This window comes from Salvelinus sp. IW2-2015, linkage group LG15 (genome assembly GCF_002910315.2).
Source record: "Salvelinus sp. IW2-2015 linkage group LG15, ASM291031v2, whole genome shotgun sequence".
Taxonomy (NCBI): Eukaryota; Metazoa; Chordata; class Actinopteri; order Salmoniformes; family Salmonidae; genus Salvelinus; species Salvelinus sp. IW2-2015.
The window spans coordinates 40,207,019-40,221,688 of record NC_036855.1 but is presented as its reverse complement, the minus strand read 5'-3'; the positions used below and the strand labels follow the sequence as shown (position 1 = coordinate 40,221,688).

Below are 14,670 nucleotides of genomic sequence, written 5' to 3'. Positions count from 1 at the left end.
TTGACCCGGGTCCAACTGTAGTTTGTTATATTGGGGATAGGGTGTAATATAACGCACAACAGTTGGACCCTTTTTTGTTGTTGTTGCTTTTGTTTGTTGCCTATTGCCTAAAGCATCTTTGGCTTTCAGAAAGTAGTAAGTATCATGTATTATTAAGTACTATGTATTTTTTCTATTTGCATTATTATTAGGTACCTGGGGCCTCCATGATCCTGTTCAACTTCACCTTCTTCGACATCTCGGACCAGACAGACATGGTGGAAATGCTGGATGGCTATACCACCCAGGTGTTAGCACGGTTCGACGGCCGCAACTCGCCCCGGGACTTGGTCAACGTCACTGGAGACTTTGTCATCCTCTACTTCTACTCAGACCACACCAACCAAGCACAGGGCTTCTCTGTCACATACCAAGGTGGGTTTGCAATGGGATATATACAGTATACACACACACACACACATATACAGAGTGCACCAACCTAGCTGTCATACCAAGTTAAGAAACCTGTAGACATGTCGTAGGTAAGGACTTCAGGAGGGGGTCAATTAGTATTGTCCCAAACCCTTGTTGCCAACATCACCCACACATACACTATATATACAGAAGTATGTGGAGACCCCTTCAAATTAGTGGATTCGGCTATTTCAGCCACACCCGTTGCTGGCAGGTGTATAAAATTGAGCACACAGACATGCAATTTCCATAGACAAACATTGGCAGTAGAATGGCCTTACTGAAGAGCTCCTTGACTTTCAACGTGGGACCGTTATAAGATGCCACCTTTCCAACAAGTCAGTTCGTCAAATTTCTGCCCTGCTAGAGCCTCCCCGGTGAACTGTAAGTGCTGTTCTTGTTAAGTGGAAACGTCTAGGAGCAACAACGGCTCAGCCGCGAAGTGGTAGGCCACACAAGCTCACAGAACGGGACCACCGASTGCTGAAGCGCTTAGTGTGTAAAATTCGTCTGTCTTCGGTTGCAACACTCAGTACTGAGTTCCAAACTGCCTCTGGAAGCAACGTCAGCACAAGAACTGTTCATCAGGACCTTCATGAAATGGTTTTCCATGGCCGAGCAGCCACACACAAGCCTAAGATCACCAAGCGCAATGCCAAGTGTCGGCTGGAGTGGTGTAAAGCTTGCCGCCATTGGACTCTGGAGCAGTTGAAATGCATTCTCTGGAGTGATAAATTACGCTTCACCATCTGGCAGTCTGAGGGACAAATCTGGGTTTGGCGGATGCCAGGAGAACACTACCTGCCCCAATGCATAGTGCCAACTATAAAGTTTGGTGGAGGAGGAATAAATGGTCTGGGTCTGTTTTTGTTATTTGAGCTAGGCCCCTTAGTTCCAGTGAAGGGAAATCTTAATGCTACAGCATACAAAGACATTCTAGATGATTCTGTACTTCCAACTTTGTGGCAGCAGTTTGAGGCAGGCCCTTTCCTGTTCCAGCATGACAATGCCCCCGTTTACAAAGTGAGGTCCATGCAGAAATAGTTTGTCAAGATCGGTGTGGAAGAACTTGACTGGCTTGCACAGAGCCCTGTCCTCAAACCCATCGAACACCTTTAAGATGAATTGGAACGCCGACTGCAAGCCAGGCCTAATCAACCCAACATCAGTGCCCGACCTCACTAATGGAAGCAAGTCCCCGCAGCAATGTTCCCACATCTAGTGGAAAGCCTTCCCAGAAAAGTGGAGGCTGTAATAGCAGCGAAGGGGGGACCAACTCCATGTTAATGCCCATGATTTTGGAATGAGATGTTCAACGAGCAGGTGTCCAAATTCTTTTGGACATGTAGTGTAGGTTGTTTTGAGGTTGTCACAACAATTGTACAAAAACAAAGCAAGTTGTTTCAGTAGATATGAGAGATACTGTAACAAGCTTTTCCAGACATCTATCGCCCTCGGCTTGGCTTGAGTTATTTCAGCCCCATGCAGTGATTTGACTGAACCACGAACTCATCTCTCTCCGGGAGCCATAATTTGCATGAACAGGTGCAGGCTGACATCCTGCTATCCTGGTTCCATGGCAGGGTTTTGCATAGCAACCAAGCTGCCTGGACACTGTTAAATCGACCAGACCAATGTGTTGTGGCTCTACTTAAAGCACACACACATAAACACAGACACACAGGCACGTGCACACACACACACACATGCATGCGCCCAGCCACACACTGACGGTAAGAAAGGGAGACAGGCAGGGGAGACTCCAAGTGCTGCCGGCGGTGGACCTTTTCTCTTATCATTTGCTAGCCAATGCCTCAAAGCCGCAGGTGATATTGGTGTTGCATATATTGAAATGTTTTGTTTTTCTAGGAACTCACCGTGAGACACACACTAATTCACAAGGTGCATGTCGTTGCATATTAAACATTGGCAGTGTGGGGGAATACTTTTCGGGATGGTAAAAATGTTCTGTGTTAACTTAAATGGCTAAAAAACAGATATAAAAAACATGTATGTAGAAAATATAAATAGCCATCTTTGAAAAGTAACAATCACCAAAATAAAAACTGCACAGTCTGGTAGAATTTAAAATTCGAAACATTTCATGGCATGGGCTCCCATTGATTTTGTTATAATGTTTGAGTCACTCAGATAGCATAAGAACATGGCATAAACCGTGGCAAAATGTGTAGAATTGCAGGAAATTAGTAGAGCTGGGAATTGCCAGGGACCTCACGATACGATATTATCATGATAATTAGGTGCCGATACGACATGTATTGCGATTCTCATTATTCTACATGCATTACCGATTCGATACCGCGATTTTATTGCGATTTGATGATTCAAACATATTGCTCACTACATGTCTGCTGCAACGAGACAAGAAAGAGCATGAGAAAATTTGTTTAGATCATTCAGGGAATTAAAAGTGCTGAAAACATGTTGGCTCACTATTTATGTAAATAGTTTTGGCACAGGTACAGCAGGCTAGCGCTAGAACGTTTACAAATCAGTACTTCAAGTCAAATATCAATATAATATTGAACAAAAACAAAATTGCTATATGTAACTGTATTGATTTTTGGTCTTTGGTCTTTGTCCTACTCACAAACCTCTGTTGGAAACAGACAGGTCGTACGCCCGCCAAAAGACCATTCTTTGCCTATCTTCCTTTCCAGAACACCKTTGAGTTCAAATTTACACTTCACATCTCCATATCATAAAAGTCATGTAATACACAGTGTCAATGTTTACTATGTTTGATGTACAGTTAAAAGATGACATGYCGTCATACCCTGTGTTGTTCTGAACAGAATGAGCCTGTTTGTTTACTGTGGAGGAAATTCACTGTGGAACACGCACCTGAATGCACGCATGATTATTTTCTATGCGCACCAAAATTACCATCTGTTTCTCTGAATTTCCATGTGAAAGCCAAACACTCAGTGCTTGACTTGGGCCGGAGCTATCTGGAGGACCGTACTGGCACCTCCAATTTTTTTGAGGAACTGCGTAACGGCTCCTCTATAAAACAAAGTAGCCTATCACCAGCCCGGGTTCACACGCAGCATCAAAAAAAGATTGATCAAAGCGGAATGAAGGCGGGATCTGCATGGAATAGCAATGGAGAGTGGGCATTCAGATCCTGATTCCACTTTGTTCAGTGTATGTCTACCAGTAGACTGTTCCGAGTTTGAGAATGCGCAGATTGAGAATGGGGCCAGCCTGAATGTACAGAATGCTCTGTTCCAAGTTGTCAAATGAGGGTTCATACGGTCATGAAAATCCTGGAAGAGTTATGGAATTTTTATATTGTGTTTTCCTTTTTAAACATATGTCGATTTTGAAGTTATCATATCAGCCATGATCAGAATTAGGCCTACCCTTCAGCGTGTCTTTCTGTGTGCTGTGCATCATCTGTGTGTGTACCAGTGCGAGTGGGCGTTGCTCGAGGAGAGAGAGGGAGCCCAGCTAGCACATAACATTCTGAGAACCATATGTTTCTTAGAGCTTGGTGAGAGCGTGGTTGTCCTATGGTTAGTTTGCATACAACCTTCCCACAAAGTTCTGGGAATGGTGCAGATGAGTTGCTTGGCATTGGGACTTTCTCAGCACATTTAGGGAACTTGACAAAATAATGTTATTTCTTGGTATTTCCATTTGAAGTCATATTCTCAGAATACTAAGAAAATGTTCCATGAAAACCACAAGAAAACATTAGTAACGTTGAAAGAACGTTCTAATAATGTTATTGAAAAACACATACATTCCGTTCTCAGCATCAACAAAACTCTCACTGTCCACTATCTTGTTAAGTGTGTTCAGGTGTGTTGGCCACGGCCACTAATTGGCCTCACATTATATTAATGAGTGCTAGTTTCCTTTAAAATGGGGTCGGGTTGAATAGACTAAAATGAACAGCTTTGTATGAGTTAAAAAAAAAAAAATTATATACAGTACATTGCTTGTTAGCTCCAACCTGGTGGACTAATCCCATGGATCGACAACAGAAGATCATAGCTTTGAATCTCACTGACGGCTTGTCACAATAAAAATTACTGTGTTTGCATGATAATGCTTAAGCAAATGAATTTCCAAATGTCCGATCTGTGCTTGGAGTTCAAAACAGTTAACCTAAGCTAGCAGTCTTATTAAAACAACAAATATGGCGAAAAGTACAGTAAATATAAAATCAACATTGTAATGTTTGGATTCAGTCTTCTGTCAGGTGAACTGTTGTGTCCTCAAATTTGGTCAAATAATTTTCCCATAATCTCCAAACTTTTCCATTTCAGTTGCTACCATGCTTATGCATAAAAAACGTATTCTGTAAGAAACAATTCAATTTAGCCCTATCCTTATTAAAGGCCAATTCCTATAAGGTTAACAGATGACAGGAGTGTCACAATATTCTCTGCCAGCTCTTGTCTCTGTGTTAGGAAAAACTTCAAACAAAAGGAACGTTTTATACGGCTAAGATTAGCTTTGTCTCTTTTTCTCCTCGAGGTCTCTTTGTAGCTAGCARCCGGAACCGGCTAGCTACAGATACTTGGCTAGCTTAGCTGCAAGGTTTCGCTAACCAGGCTAGTTCATTATCCTACCCTAGGTTTTCTACCTGCAAGGGAAGAATTTATAGTCTTTCTCTCAGTAGAGAGTTACGCTTTGTCCATCGCAAGACTAACTTAGCGCTAGATTCCTCCTGCTAACTAGCTAGTTCAGTACCCCACTTGGCGAACGATAGCTACGTTCACTTGGTTAAGAAAAGTTAGCTTTTCCCAGCTAACATCGTGCTAACTAGCCTAGCTGGCAGCCAACACACTGCTAGTTAGCTGTGTTTTTATTTTGTTCTGGGATTAGCTTTTCCATCAGTGCCATGGAAGAAGCTAACCCTGCCTCAGGGGATCCGAGCACCATGCTAGTTTGACAGCATTGAGATTGCGCCCAACGGATTCCCTTGGAGGGAGAGGGGGCATCTGACCTAGGGGAACGCCCCAGCGGCAGAGAAGTGCAGTGAACAGTTACACTCTGTGTTCTGTGCTGGTACCTTCTCGGGTGGAGCACAGTGGGCGTCAATGTGCCACTGGTGAGTGCCTCCCCATGGGCTGCTCGCTGAGAGAGTAGAAAACTAGCATGCATCCGCAGTCAAGTCTGGGACCCTATCCACTGTTACCAAGTYCTACAGACTGCAGTTCGCTATGAGACCTCTTGCCTTCAATGGCATTCTGGAATCAGATGCGACCGTGACTTGGCACGCATACTATAGCAGGAAATCTCCTCTCTTCTATTCAAATGGAATATCAGAGCGATAGCAGAGGAAGACAGACATTGAGCCTTCTACTCCTGGTACATTCTGGTTCCCAAAAAGGGGAGAGATTTGCCCCATTCTGGACCTACAGGTCCTCTACGACTATCTGAGGAATTTTSCGTTTCGGTTGCTCACACCAAACGTGCTGTCTCGTTCTATTCGTCCAGGCGACCCAGTTGACCTGCGTACTTCCAGATAAGCATCCACACAAGGTTTCTGAGGATTCCCTTTCAAGGCAAAGCCTACGAATACCTTGTTCTCCCGTTCGGGCTAGCGCTTCCAGGACATTCACCAAGTGTGTGGAGGCACTCTCAAGTCCGTCAGAAACAAGTGGCTGAGGGTATCCGCCTACATAGATGATAACCTGCTCTCCTTCCCGTCCCGTGAGCAAGCGGGGCAAGACGTTACCTCCTTGGTAACCCACCTTTCCGGGCTCGGGTTTCCAAATCAATCAGATAAAAATCTGTTTCATACTGACCCAGAGAATATAGAATCTGAGTATCACCCAACGCTGTTGGAAGGCCGCATCGCCTCATTCCGATAGTGCCTATCCCTATTAAACAGGAGGCACTCGGCCATTTTCCGAATACGCCTCCGGTTACTGGAGTTAATGGACTCCACTATCTCAGTGGTCCCACATGGTCTACTGAGGATGAGATGTTTCCAACGCTGGGTTTTATCCCTACGTCTGTGCACTCAACATCAGAGTATCTCACATCTTTCTGGAAATGGAGGGGCCCCTCGACCTTCACATTRGGCACCAGTCTAGGAGTGGTGTCAGCGAGGAAGTTGATGACGACAGACTCGTCACTCATGGGTTGGAGCGAAGTTTACGAGGGCCAGGCAGTTAACTGAGTGGACCACACAACTCCGTCTTGCCCATATCAAATACCTRGAGCWTCTGACAGTGTTCCTCTTTTGAAACACTTTCTACCCTTCCTCCGGTATTGTCACGTCCTTGTCAGGACAGACAATATGACAGTGTCGGCCTACAACAACAACCAGGGCGGCACACGTTCCTTAAAATGGCTCACAGCCATATGGCATAGCCAGATCAGGGCCTAACATAAGGAAAACTCAAAGTATGCTATTCTGTTCTTTTGAAATAGACTACATTTTATTCATATCATGTTTCTTTATTGTGATGGTGTAAGCTATATTACATGGATTTATTAGACTTTTCTTAAATGTAGATGTTCCAAAAGACTGCATCAGTGGCTTGTAAGGATATCCTTGTCTCAGTATGTAAAAATGTAATAAAATGTATGCACTCTACTGTAAGTCGCTCTGGATAAGAGCGTCTGCTAAATMACTAAAATGTAAATGTAATGTGTGGAAGCCAGGAGATGCTAAATGTGTTTATGTTAATTCATGGTCAATTACTGTGAGACCGGAAGTTATTTGCTTGACAATCACCGGCTGACAAAATGTCATGACTACCACAGCCATAGTTGGTACACCCTTGGCCAAAGGCGCACCGCTCTATGCTTTTCCCCCTATGCGCCTCACACTCCCCACTATAGCCATAGTGAGACAACGAYGCTCGTCCCTCATCCTGGTAGCACCCACATGTCCGGGCAAGCTCTGGTTAACGGAGATTATTCTCTTGCTTTATGACTAGCCCTGGCAACTCCCATTATGCACGGATCTCCTGACCCAGGCAAACTGGCCCTATGGGTGTGGCCCGTGAAAGGTTAAATCTGGACACGACTAGTCTGCCTCTCAGAGCCATTGAGACAATCCAGAGCCCCTTCTACACGCTCACTTTACGGAAATAAGTGGTGAATCTTTGAGAAGTGGTGTGACCAAAAACAAATCATTCCTTACCAATGTTTTGTGTCAGAGGTTTTATGCTTCATGCAAGGCCTTCTGGACAGGGGTACGGCTTTCTCCACTGTTAAGTTCTACTTAACCGCTTTCTCAGTTTGTCATATAGYCCTTAATAACAGCGCAGTGGGCAAGCACCCGCTCTAATGCCGTTTCAAGAAGGGGCGCGCCGCTTATGTCTGTATCCAAGCCTGTAGCCCCGCCTTGGGATCTTTCTACTGTGCTTGAGGCTTTGTCTCAGCAGCCTWTTGAGATGCTGGAGAATGTAGGGGTGAAATATCTCTCTCTCAAGACCTCTTTATTTGTAGCCCTTACTTCCGCAAAGCGAGTGAGTGAACGACATTCACTGTCAGTTCACCATTCCTGCCTACTGTTTGTCCCGGGTTTTACCAAGGTAACCTTATTGCCTAACCCCACCTTTATGCCAAAGGTCAGCGACAGTTACAATTGTCTCACCTTGAAGCTTATGACTTTCCACCTACCGCCTTTCTCTTCTGCAGAGGAAGAGCGTCTCCATCGTTTGTGTCCAGTGCGTGCTTTACACATGTATTTGGGTAGAACGAGAGCTTTACACAAGAGCGACCAGCTCTTTGTGTCTTGAACACCACCCTGCAGGGGGAGGCCTTTCTCTCGTCAATGGTTGTCACATTGGATAGTGGATGCTATTATACTAGCTTATAATAGCAAGGGTTTACAGCCTCTGGAGGGCTTGAGAYCTCATTCCACCAGAGGTACAGTATGGCTACCTCTTGGGCTCAGTTCAAAGGCTTCTCCTTGCAGGAGATCTGTAATGTGGCATGTTGGGCATCCCCTCATGAGGTTCTACCGACTGGAAGTCACTGCACCTTCTCTGGTGCATACTGTTCTCAGTATCGGGGTCTCTGAGGGGTAGTCTGGAAACTAGTGTTCGGAGAGCGTGCCTACATTATGGGAGTTTCATACATCTCATATGTGAGACGTCTAAACAAATAATTGAAAGAGAACTTAGTTATTCTAGTTTTCTGCAAACAGGCACGTTCCCACATGAGTCGACTCACTCATAATATTAGAGAACCGGGGTTATGTAAATAACCTTGAGATGTTTTGTTTGTCCCTGGTATCGTATATCTGTATATATCATTCATACATCATTCTCCCCATCCTTAACATCATTGTATACACAAAGTGCACCACCTCCTAGGGATCCCAATCTGAACCCAGTCTTATATTACACACTCATCATAATGGAATGGAAGTATTTATGTATAAATAGCAGTTCTCTGTTCAGACCACACTCTTGTAAACACCCCACTATTGTTTCAGTTCCATTTCCTTAAGGCATCAGCACTCAACACAACTCTCTCTGAATTAGTTAATATTGTTGACATTAAAGCTAAGAGCTTACAGGGCTGGGAGGCACACACACAATCACAGACATACACACACACACAGACACAGACTGTCCTAACCTTTTCTCATTTTGTTCTACTAAAAACAATATTCTCAGGTCAGAGTCTGACCCCCAGACTTGCAGCCAATTCCCTTCTGGTCTGGCCTCAATTCTGACTTCCCTTGTTTCAGACCGCACATCAGAAACAGAAGTTGTTGAAATTAATATACAATATTATGAGACATGTTATAAGAAAAGGTCACATAAGTAAATTGGTTTTTCCCCCGCTGAGCTGGGAGGAGAAAAGGATGGGGAAAGAGAGAGAGAGAGATTCTCTCTTGAGGCTAAGCTGGATGTTAGTACATCCATACAGTGCTGAGTGGTGCGATGTTAATTTCCTTCTCAGATGAGGATAAACGCTCTCAGATGACGTCTGAGGAATTTCCTGCCGAACCGAGATTTGAAGCAAGCACTGCATTRTGTTGTATCAAATGGAGAACATGTGGGAAAATTGCAGTCAAGTTGAGTTATGTCAGACAAAAACCTTTAGCTCCTAGTAAAGATTTAGGCCACCATTCATGGTAGGGATAAGGGATTTTAATAACATGTTTTGATAATTTCATAAAATAACCTTAATTTAGACAAAGTCTTAGCTCAGGGGTGGGCAATAAATTTGGTCCTGGGGCCACACTGGGATTTCAAAATTCAGTGGAGGGCCGCACTTATTTATTTTTATCAAACTTGTAGACCAGCTGATCTGACACTGTTATGGTGTCAAGCCGTCTGGATACAAGACAGCGGAAATGGCATAGGAAATCATATTTATTTGTGTTGACTACTCCCACCCCAATGAAGTAACACCCTATCAGCGAAATTTAAGGAAAAAGGAAGAATATTACATATGGCAACCGAAATAAAATGATTTGACTCAAAATGTAGCCTATGTCAATTAAAATGATTTAGTTAACACATCTAATTGTAGACAATTCAGCCAATTATGGCTACATCGAGGCCACTCTTCTGCAAAAATAAATGTATAGAAGACCAACTTTTAATGAATTACCACATTGTAAATTAAAGTGATATGGATTGCAGCAACATGTGTGACATACAATTTAAATATCATTATCAAACCAAGCCCTTTGTATTTGTTTCTTTGGATAACGACTTCCAAATAATTAATGAATCTCCACACCACATGTCCTTCCAATTCAGATATTGTTTCTTCAATAAAGTACAATATGCCGCAGTAGGCCTAATGGCCTAATTACTGTAGTCCTGTACGAAAATATAAACGTTTACTATTGAGTGTTGTACTCGCAAAAAACTGGCAGCTACATTAAATAGTACCCGCAAAACACCAGTCTCAACGCCAACAGTGAAGAGGCGACTCTGGGATGCTGGCCTTCTAGGCAGAGTTCCTCTGTCCAGTGTCTGTGTTCTTTTGCCCATCTTAATCTTTTTATTTTTATTAGCCAGTCTGAGATATGGATTTTTCTTTGCAACTCTGCCTAGAAACCCAGCATCCCGGAGTTGCCTCTTCACTGTTGACGTTGAGACTGGTGTTTTGCGGGTACTATTTAATGAAGCTGCTAGTTGGCGTCTGTTTCTGAAACTAGACACTAATGTACTTGTCCTCTTGCTCAGTTGTGCACCGGGGCCTCCCACTCCTCTTTCTATTCTGGTTAGAGACAGTTTGCGCTGTTCTGTGAAGGGAGTAGTACACAGCGTTGTATGAGATCTTCAGTTTCTTGGCAATTTCTCGCATGGAATAGCCTTCATTTCTCAGAACAAGAACAGACTGATGAGTTTCAGAAGAAAGTTCTTTGTTTCTGGTCATTTTGAGCCTGTAATCGAACCCACAAATGCTGATGCTCCAGATACTCAGTCTAAAGAAGGCCCGTTTTATTGCTTCTTTAAATCAAAACAACAGTTTTCAGCTGTGCTAACATAATTGCAAATGATTTTCTAATGATCAATTGTCCTTTTAAAATAATAAACTTGGATTAGCTAACACAACGTGCCATTGGAACACAGGAGTGATGGTTGCTGATAATGGGCCTCTGTACGCCTATGTAGATATTTCATAAAAAATCTGCCGTTTCCAGCTAAAATAGTCATTGACAACATTAACAACGTATTTCTGATCAATTTGATGTTATTTTAATGGACATAACATGTGCTTTTCTTTCAAAAACAAGGACATTTCTAAGTGACCCCAAACTTTTGAACGGTAGTGTATGTTTGTTAGTTTTTTCAAGCGATTAAAATTATTGGTTTAAAAACACAATGATATATTATTTGTGCAACTTTAAATAACTTCATTACTATTATTAGAATGCAATCACGATTTAGTTTCAAATGTCAAATGGAATATTTCCTTTTACCCTCTTGATAAGAAATGACCATATTCGATTCAGACAAGTAAAATCATTAATGGATAACATTAATTGGAAACATGGTGTAGGAAAAAGTATTCCTACACCATAGATTTGCATAGGGTAGGCTACATTGCCATAGTAGATTTGCTGTGGTAAAACGAGGGCATTAAATACTTTATTTTAGTTGTGCGGAATGATTGTCAAATAGATAAATCGTCCTTAGTCAAGTAGTACTGCCAGATCAAATTGTTCCAATGATAATACCCACCAGAGGGATTTATCATGTATTGATGGTTTGYCAAGAGATCATCTGCCAATAATCTACAGGCCGATCTTCGTTGCAATAGGCCCATGGAAACATTGTATTTGTTGTTGTTGTTTCAGCGCTGAGAGGCCTGGACACCAGACCTATGGATGAGGATGAGAAGGAAGAGGAGGACACTAGTACAGTGAAGCCTGAGCTTAACGGCGTAACGGAGAAGTCTAACGGGAGCGATAACGGACGTTCCTCTCAAATCCTCTATGTGATAACGTCCAGTCCCGGTAAACCGGACCACAACATGCCAGGTCAGTGGGACCAACCCAACGGGACCAACGGACACACCTCTAGTATGTAGATACCAATATTGTTGTTTTTTATCTATCAGTTACCAACATCATATCTTTCTACTTCTCTGGGTTTCTAATAGAGCTTTCTACTATGACTCACCTCTATTGATACTGACGTTGCAACGTCCTACCTCTCCATCTCTCAGTTACTACTTGTTTCTTTTTTTGTACCTTTGGTACTGTTTTTTTATCGTTCTGGGGTTTCTCTTATGTGTAACCAACAGCGCACCTTTCTGGGCTTTCTAATATGTGTAACCTACATCATACCTTTCTGGGGTTTCTCTTATGTGTAACCAACAGCGTACCTTTCTGGGGTTTCTCTTATGTGTAACCAACAGCGTACCTTTCTCAGGGTTTTCTTATGTGTAACCAACAGCGTTCCTGTCTGCCTCTGTGGTCTCACGCTGGTTTTGATTGGTCAAAAACTGTATGTTTTACAAAAAAGGTGTGAGACCTGTTTGGTTATAGGAATATATACTGAACAAAAATATAAACGCAACATGCAACAACTTCTAAGATTTTACTGAGTTACAGTTCATATTAGGATATCAGTCAATTAAAATACATCCATTAGGCCATAATCTACGGATTTCACATGACTGGGCAAGCTCGCAGCCATTGGTGGGCCTAGGAGGACATAGGCCCACCCATTTGGGAGCCAGGACCACACACTGGGGAGCAAGGCCCACAAAATAGCTTTATTACAGACAGAAATTCTCCTCAGCACCCTCTCAGACGATACTGCAGGTGAAGAAGCCAGATGTGGAGGTCCTGGGCTGACGTGGTCTGCGGTTGTGAGGCCGGTTGGGCGTACTGCCAAATTCTCTAAAACGACTTTGGAGGTGGCTTATGGTAGAGGAATGAACATTAAAAACAGCTTTGTTGGACATTCCTGCAGTCAGCATGCCAATTGCACTGCTCCCTCAAAACTTGAGACATCTGTGGTATCGTGTTGTGTGACAAAACTTTACATTTTAGCGTGGCCTTTTATTGGCCCCAGCACAAGGTGCACCTGTGTAATGATCATGCCGTTTAATCAGATTCTTGATATGCCACACCTATCAGGTGAATGGATTATCTTGGCCAAGGAGAAATGCTCACGAACATGGATGTAAACAAATTTGTTTAAGCTTTTTGTGCATATGGAACATTTTCGGGATCTTTTATTTTCAGCTCATGAAACATGGGACCAACACTTTAAATGTTGCATTCATATTTTTGTTCAGTATATATTAAAATAAAATGCATGAGCTGGCGCACACCCAGAGAAAATMATTTAGTGTAGAGGTGCTGACTAACGGTGAATAAACTGTAAGCTATGAAAACAAAGAGAGTCGCACACTCCATATGTATAACCTCCCAGTAATTTATTGGGCATTAAGGTTGAACCAAAAGATTACATGTAACAAAAACATTTAATGAAATTGGAAATATTTTAATATATAGGTGAAATTAAATTAAACAATGTATGTTGACGCTAATGTTATACTAATGCTAATGATAAGAATGGCATAATATATTCAATATGCTGTGTGCTATTGTCTTTTAAGTTTCGCTCAATTCATTCTGATCAAGATAGCAATTACGAAACACACCTCACTATTGACATTGGTTGCACTAGTTGTCTACATAAACTGGTTCAAGCATTCATGACATTACCCTGAAGAAGGCACAGTGATGCCGAAACATTGGTGTTTTTTTACCCAGTAAATTACTGTGAGGTTATACTTAGATTTTATAGCTGGCTGTTCAGTAACAGATGTGCACCAATAACGCAGGTACTAATATTTTACCATCTGAATCGGTTGCGATAAAGGCCTTTGGGCTAACGTGTGCCGGTAGATCAAGCCTTACACTGAGTGTACTCTTTCCCGACATAGACTGACCAGGTGAATCCAGGTGAAAGCTATGGTCCCTTATTGATGTCACCTGTTAAATCCACTTCAATCAGTGTAGATGAAGGGGAGTAGACCGTTTAAACAAAGAGTTTTATGCCTTGAGACAATTGAGACATGTTATTGTGTATGTGTACCATTCAGAGGGTGAATGGGCAAGACAAAATATTGAAGTGCCTTTGAACGGGGTATGGTAGTAGGTGCCAGGCGCACCGGTTTGAGTGTGTCAAGAACTGCAACGCTGCTGGGTTTTTTACTCTCAACAGTTTCCCGTGTGCATCAAGAATGGTCAACCACCCAAAGGACATCCAGCCAATTTGACACAACTGTGCGAAGCTTTGGTGTCAACATGGACCAGCTTCCCGAGGAACGCTTTCGGCACCTTGTAGAGTCCATGCCCCGACGAATTGAGGCTGTTCTGAGGTCAAAAGGGGGTGCAACTCAATATTAGGAAGGTGTTCTTAATGTTTTGTGCARTCAGTGTATAGTACTGTACAAATATGGTGTAGATGTGCCAGACTGTTTTTAGTTTATAGATCCCTTTTATCTCTTTCTGGTCAGGTTTCTCCATGCCTGTCTGAGAGTCTACTCAAGTGCATAGGGTGCTTCTTAACTGGTATGTTTTCTTCTAAACTGCCTGATTTCAATTGTGTTTCTGTGTTGACAGTGTGGACCATCTACGCCCTAGCTGCTCTCCTGACTCTGACAGTCATAGCCATGGTGGCTAAACTACTACTGCATATTACAGTGAAGTAAGTATTACATTTTACTTTGTTTGATGTAAATTATGGACAATAAAGTTTTATTGTACTAATGCCTCAAAAGTGT

The 14,670-nt window shown here is 42.7% G+C and overlaps 1 protein-coding gene across 2 annotated transcripts in view; it reads left to right on the top strand.

Annotated features, from left to right (window-relative positions):
- The window catches only part of kremen1 (kringle containing transmembrane protein 1), a 130,971-nt gene that overhangs the window by 110,916 nt on the left and 5,385 nt on the right, over positions 1 to 14,670 (top strand). Inside the window, exons 7-9 of one of the 2 annotated variants that reach the window (XM_024003211.2) lie at positions 192 to 414; positions 11,723 to 11,905; positions 14,510 to 14,594. In XM_024003211.2, the coding sequence (XP_023858979.1) occupies positions 192 to 414; positions 11,723 to 11,905; positions 14,510 to 14,594 (491 nt within the window). Of the gene's footprint in view, positions 1 to 191; positions 415 to 11,722; positions 11,948 to 14,509; positions 14,595 to 14,670 lie in introns of both variants that reach the window. The other variant, XM_024003210.2, reaches the window with a different exon arrangement.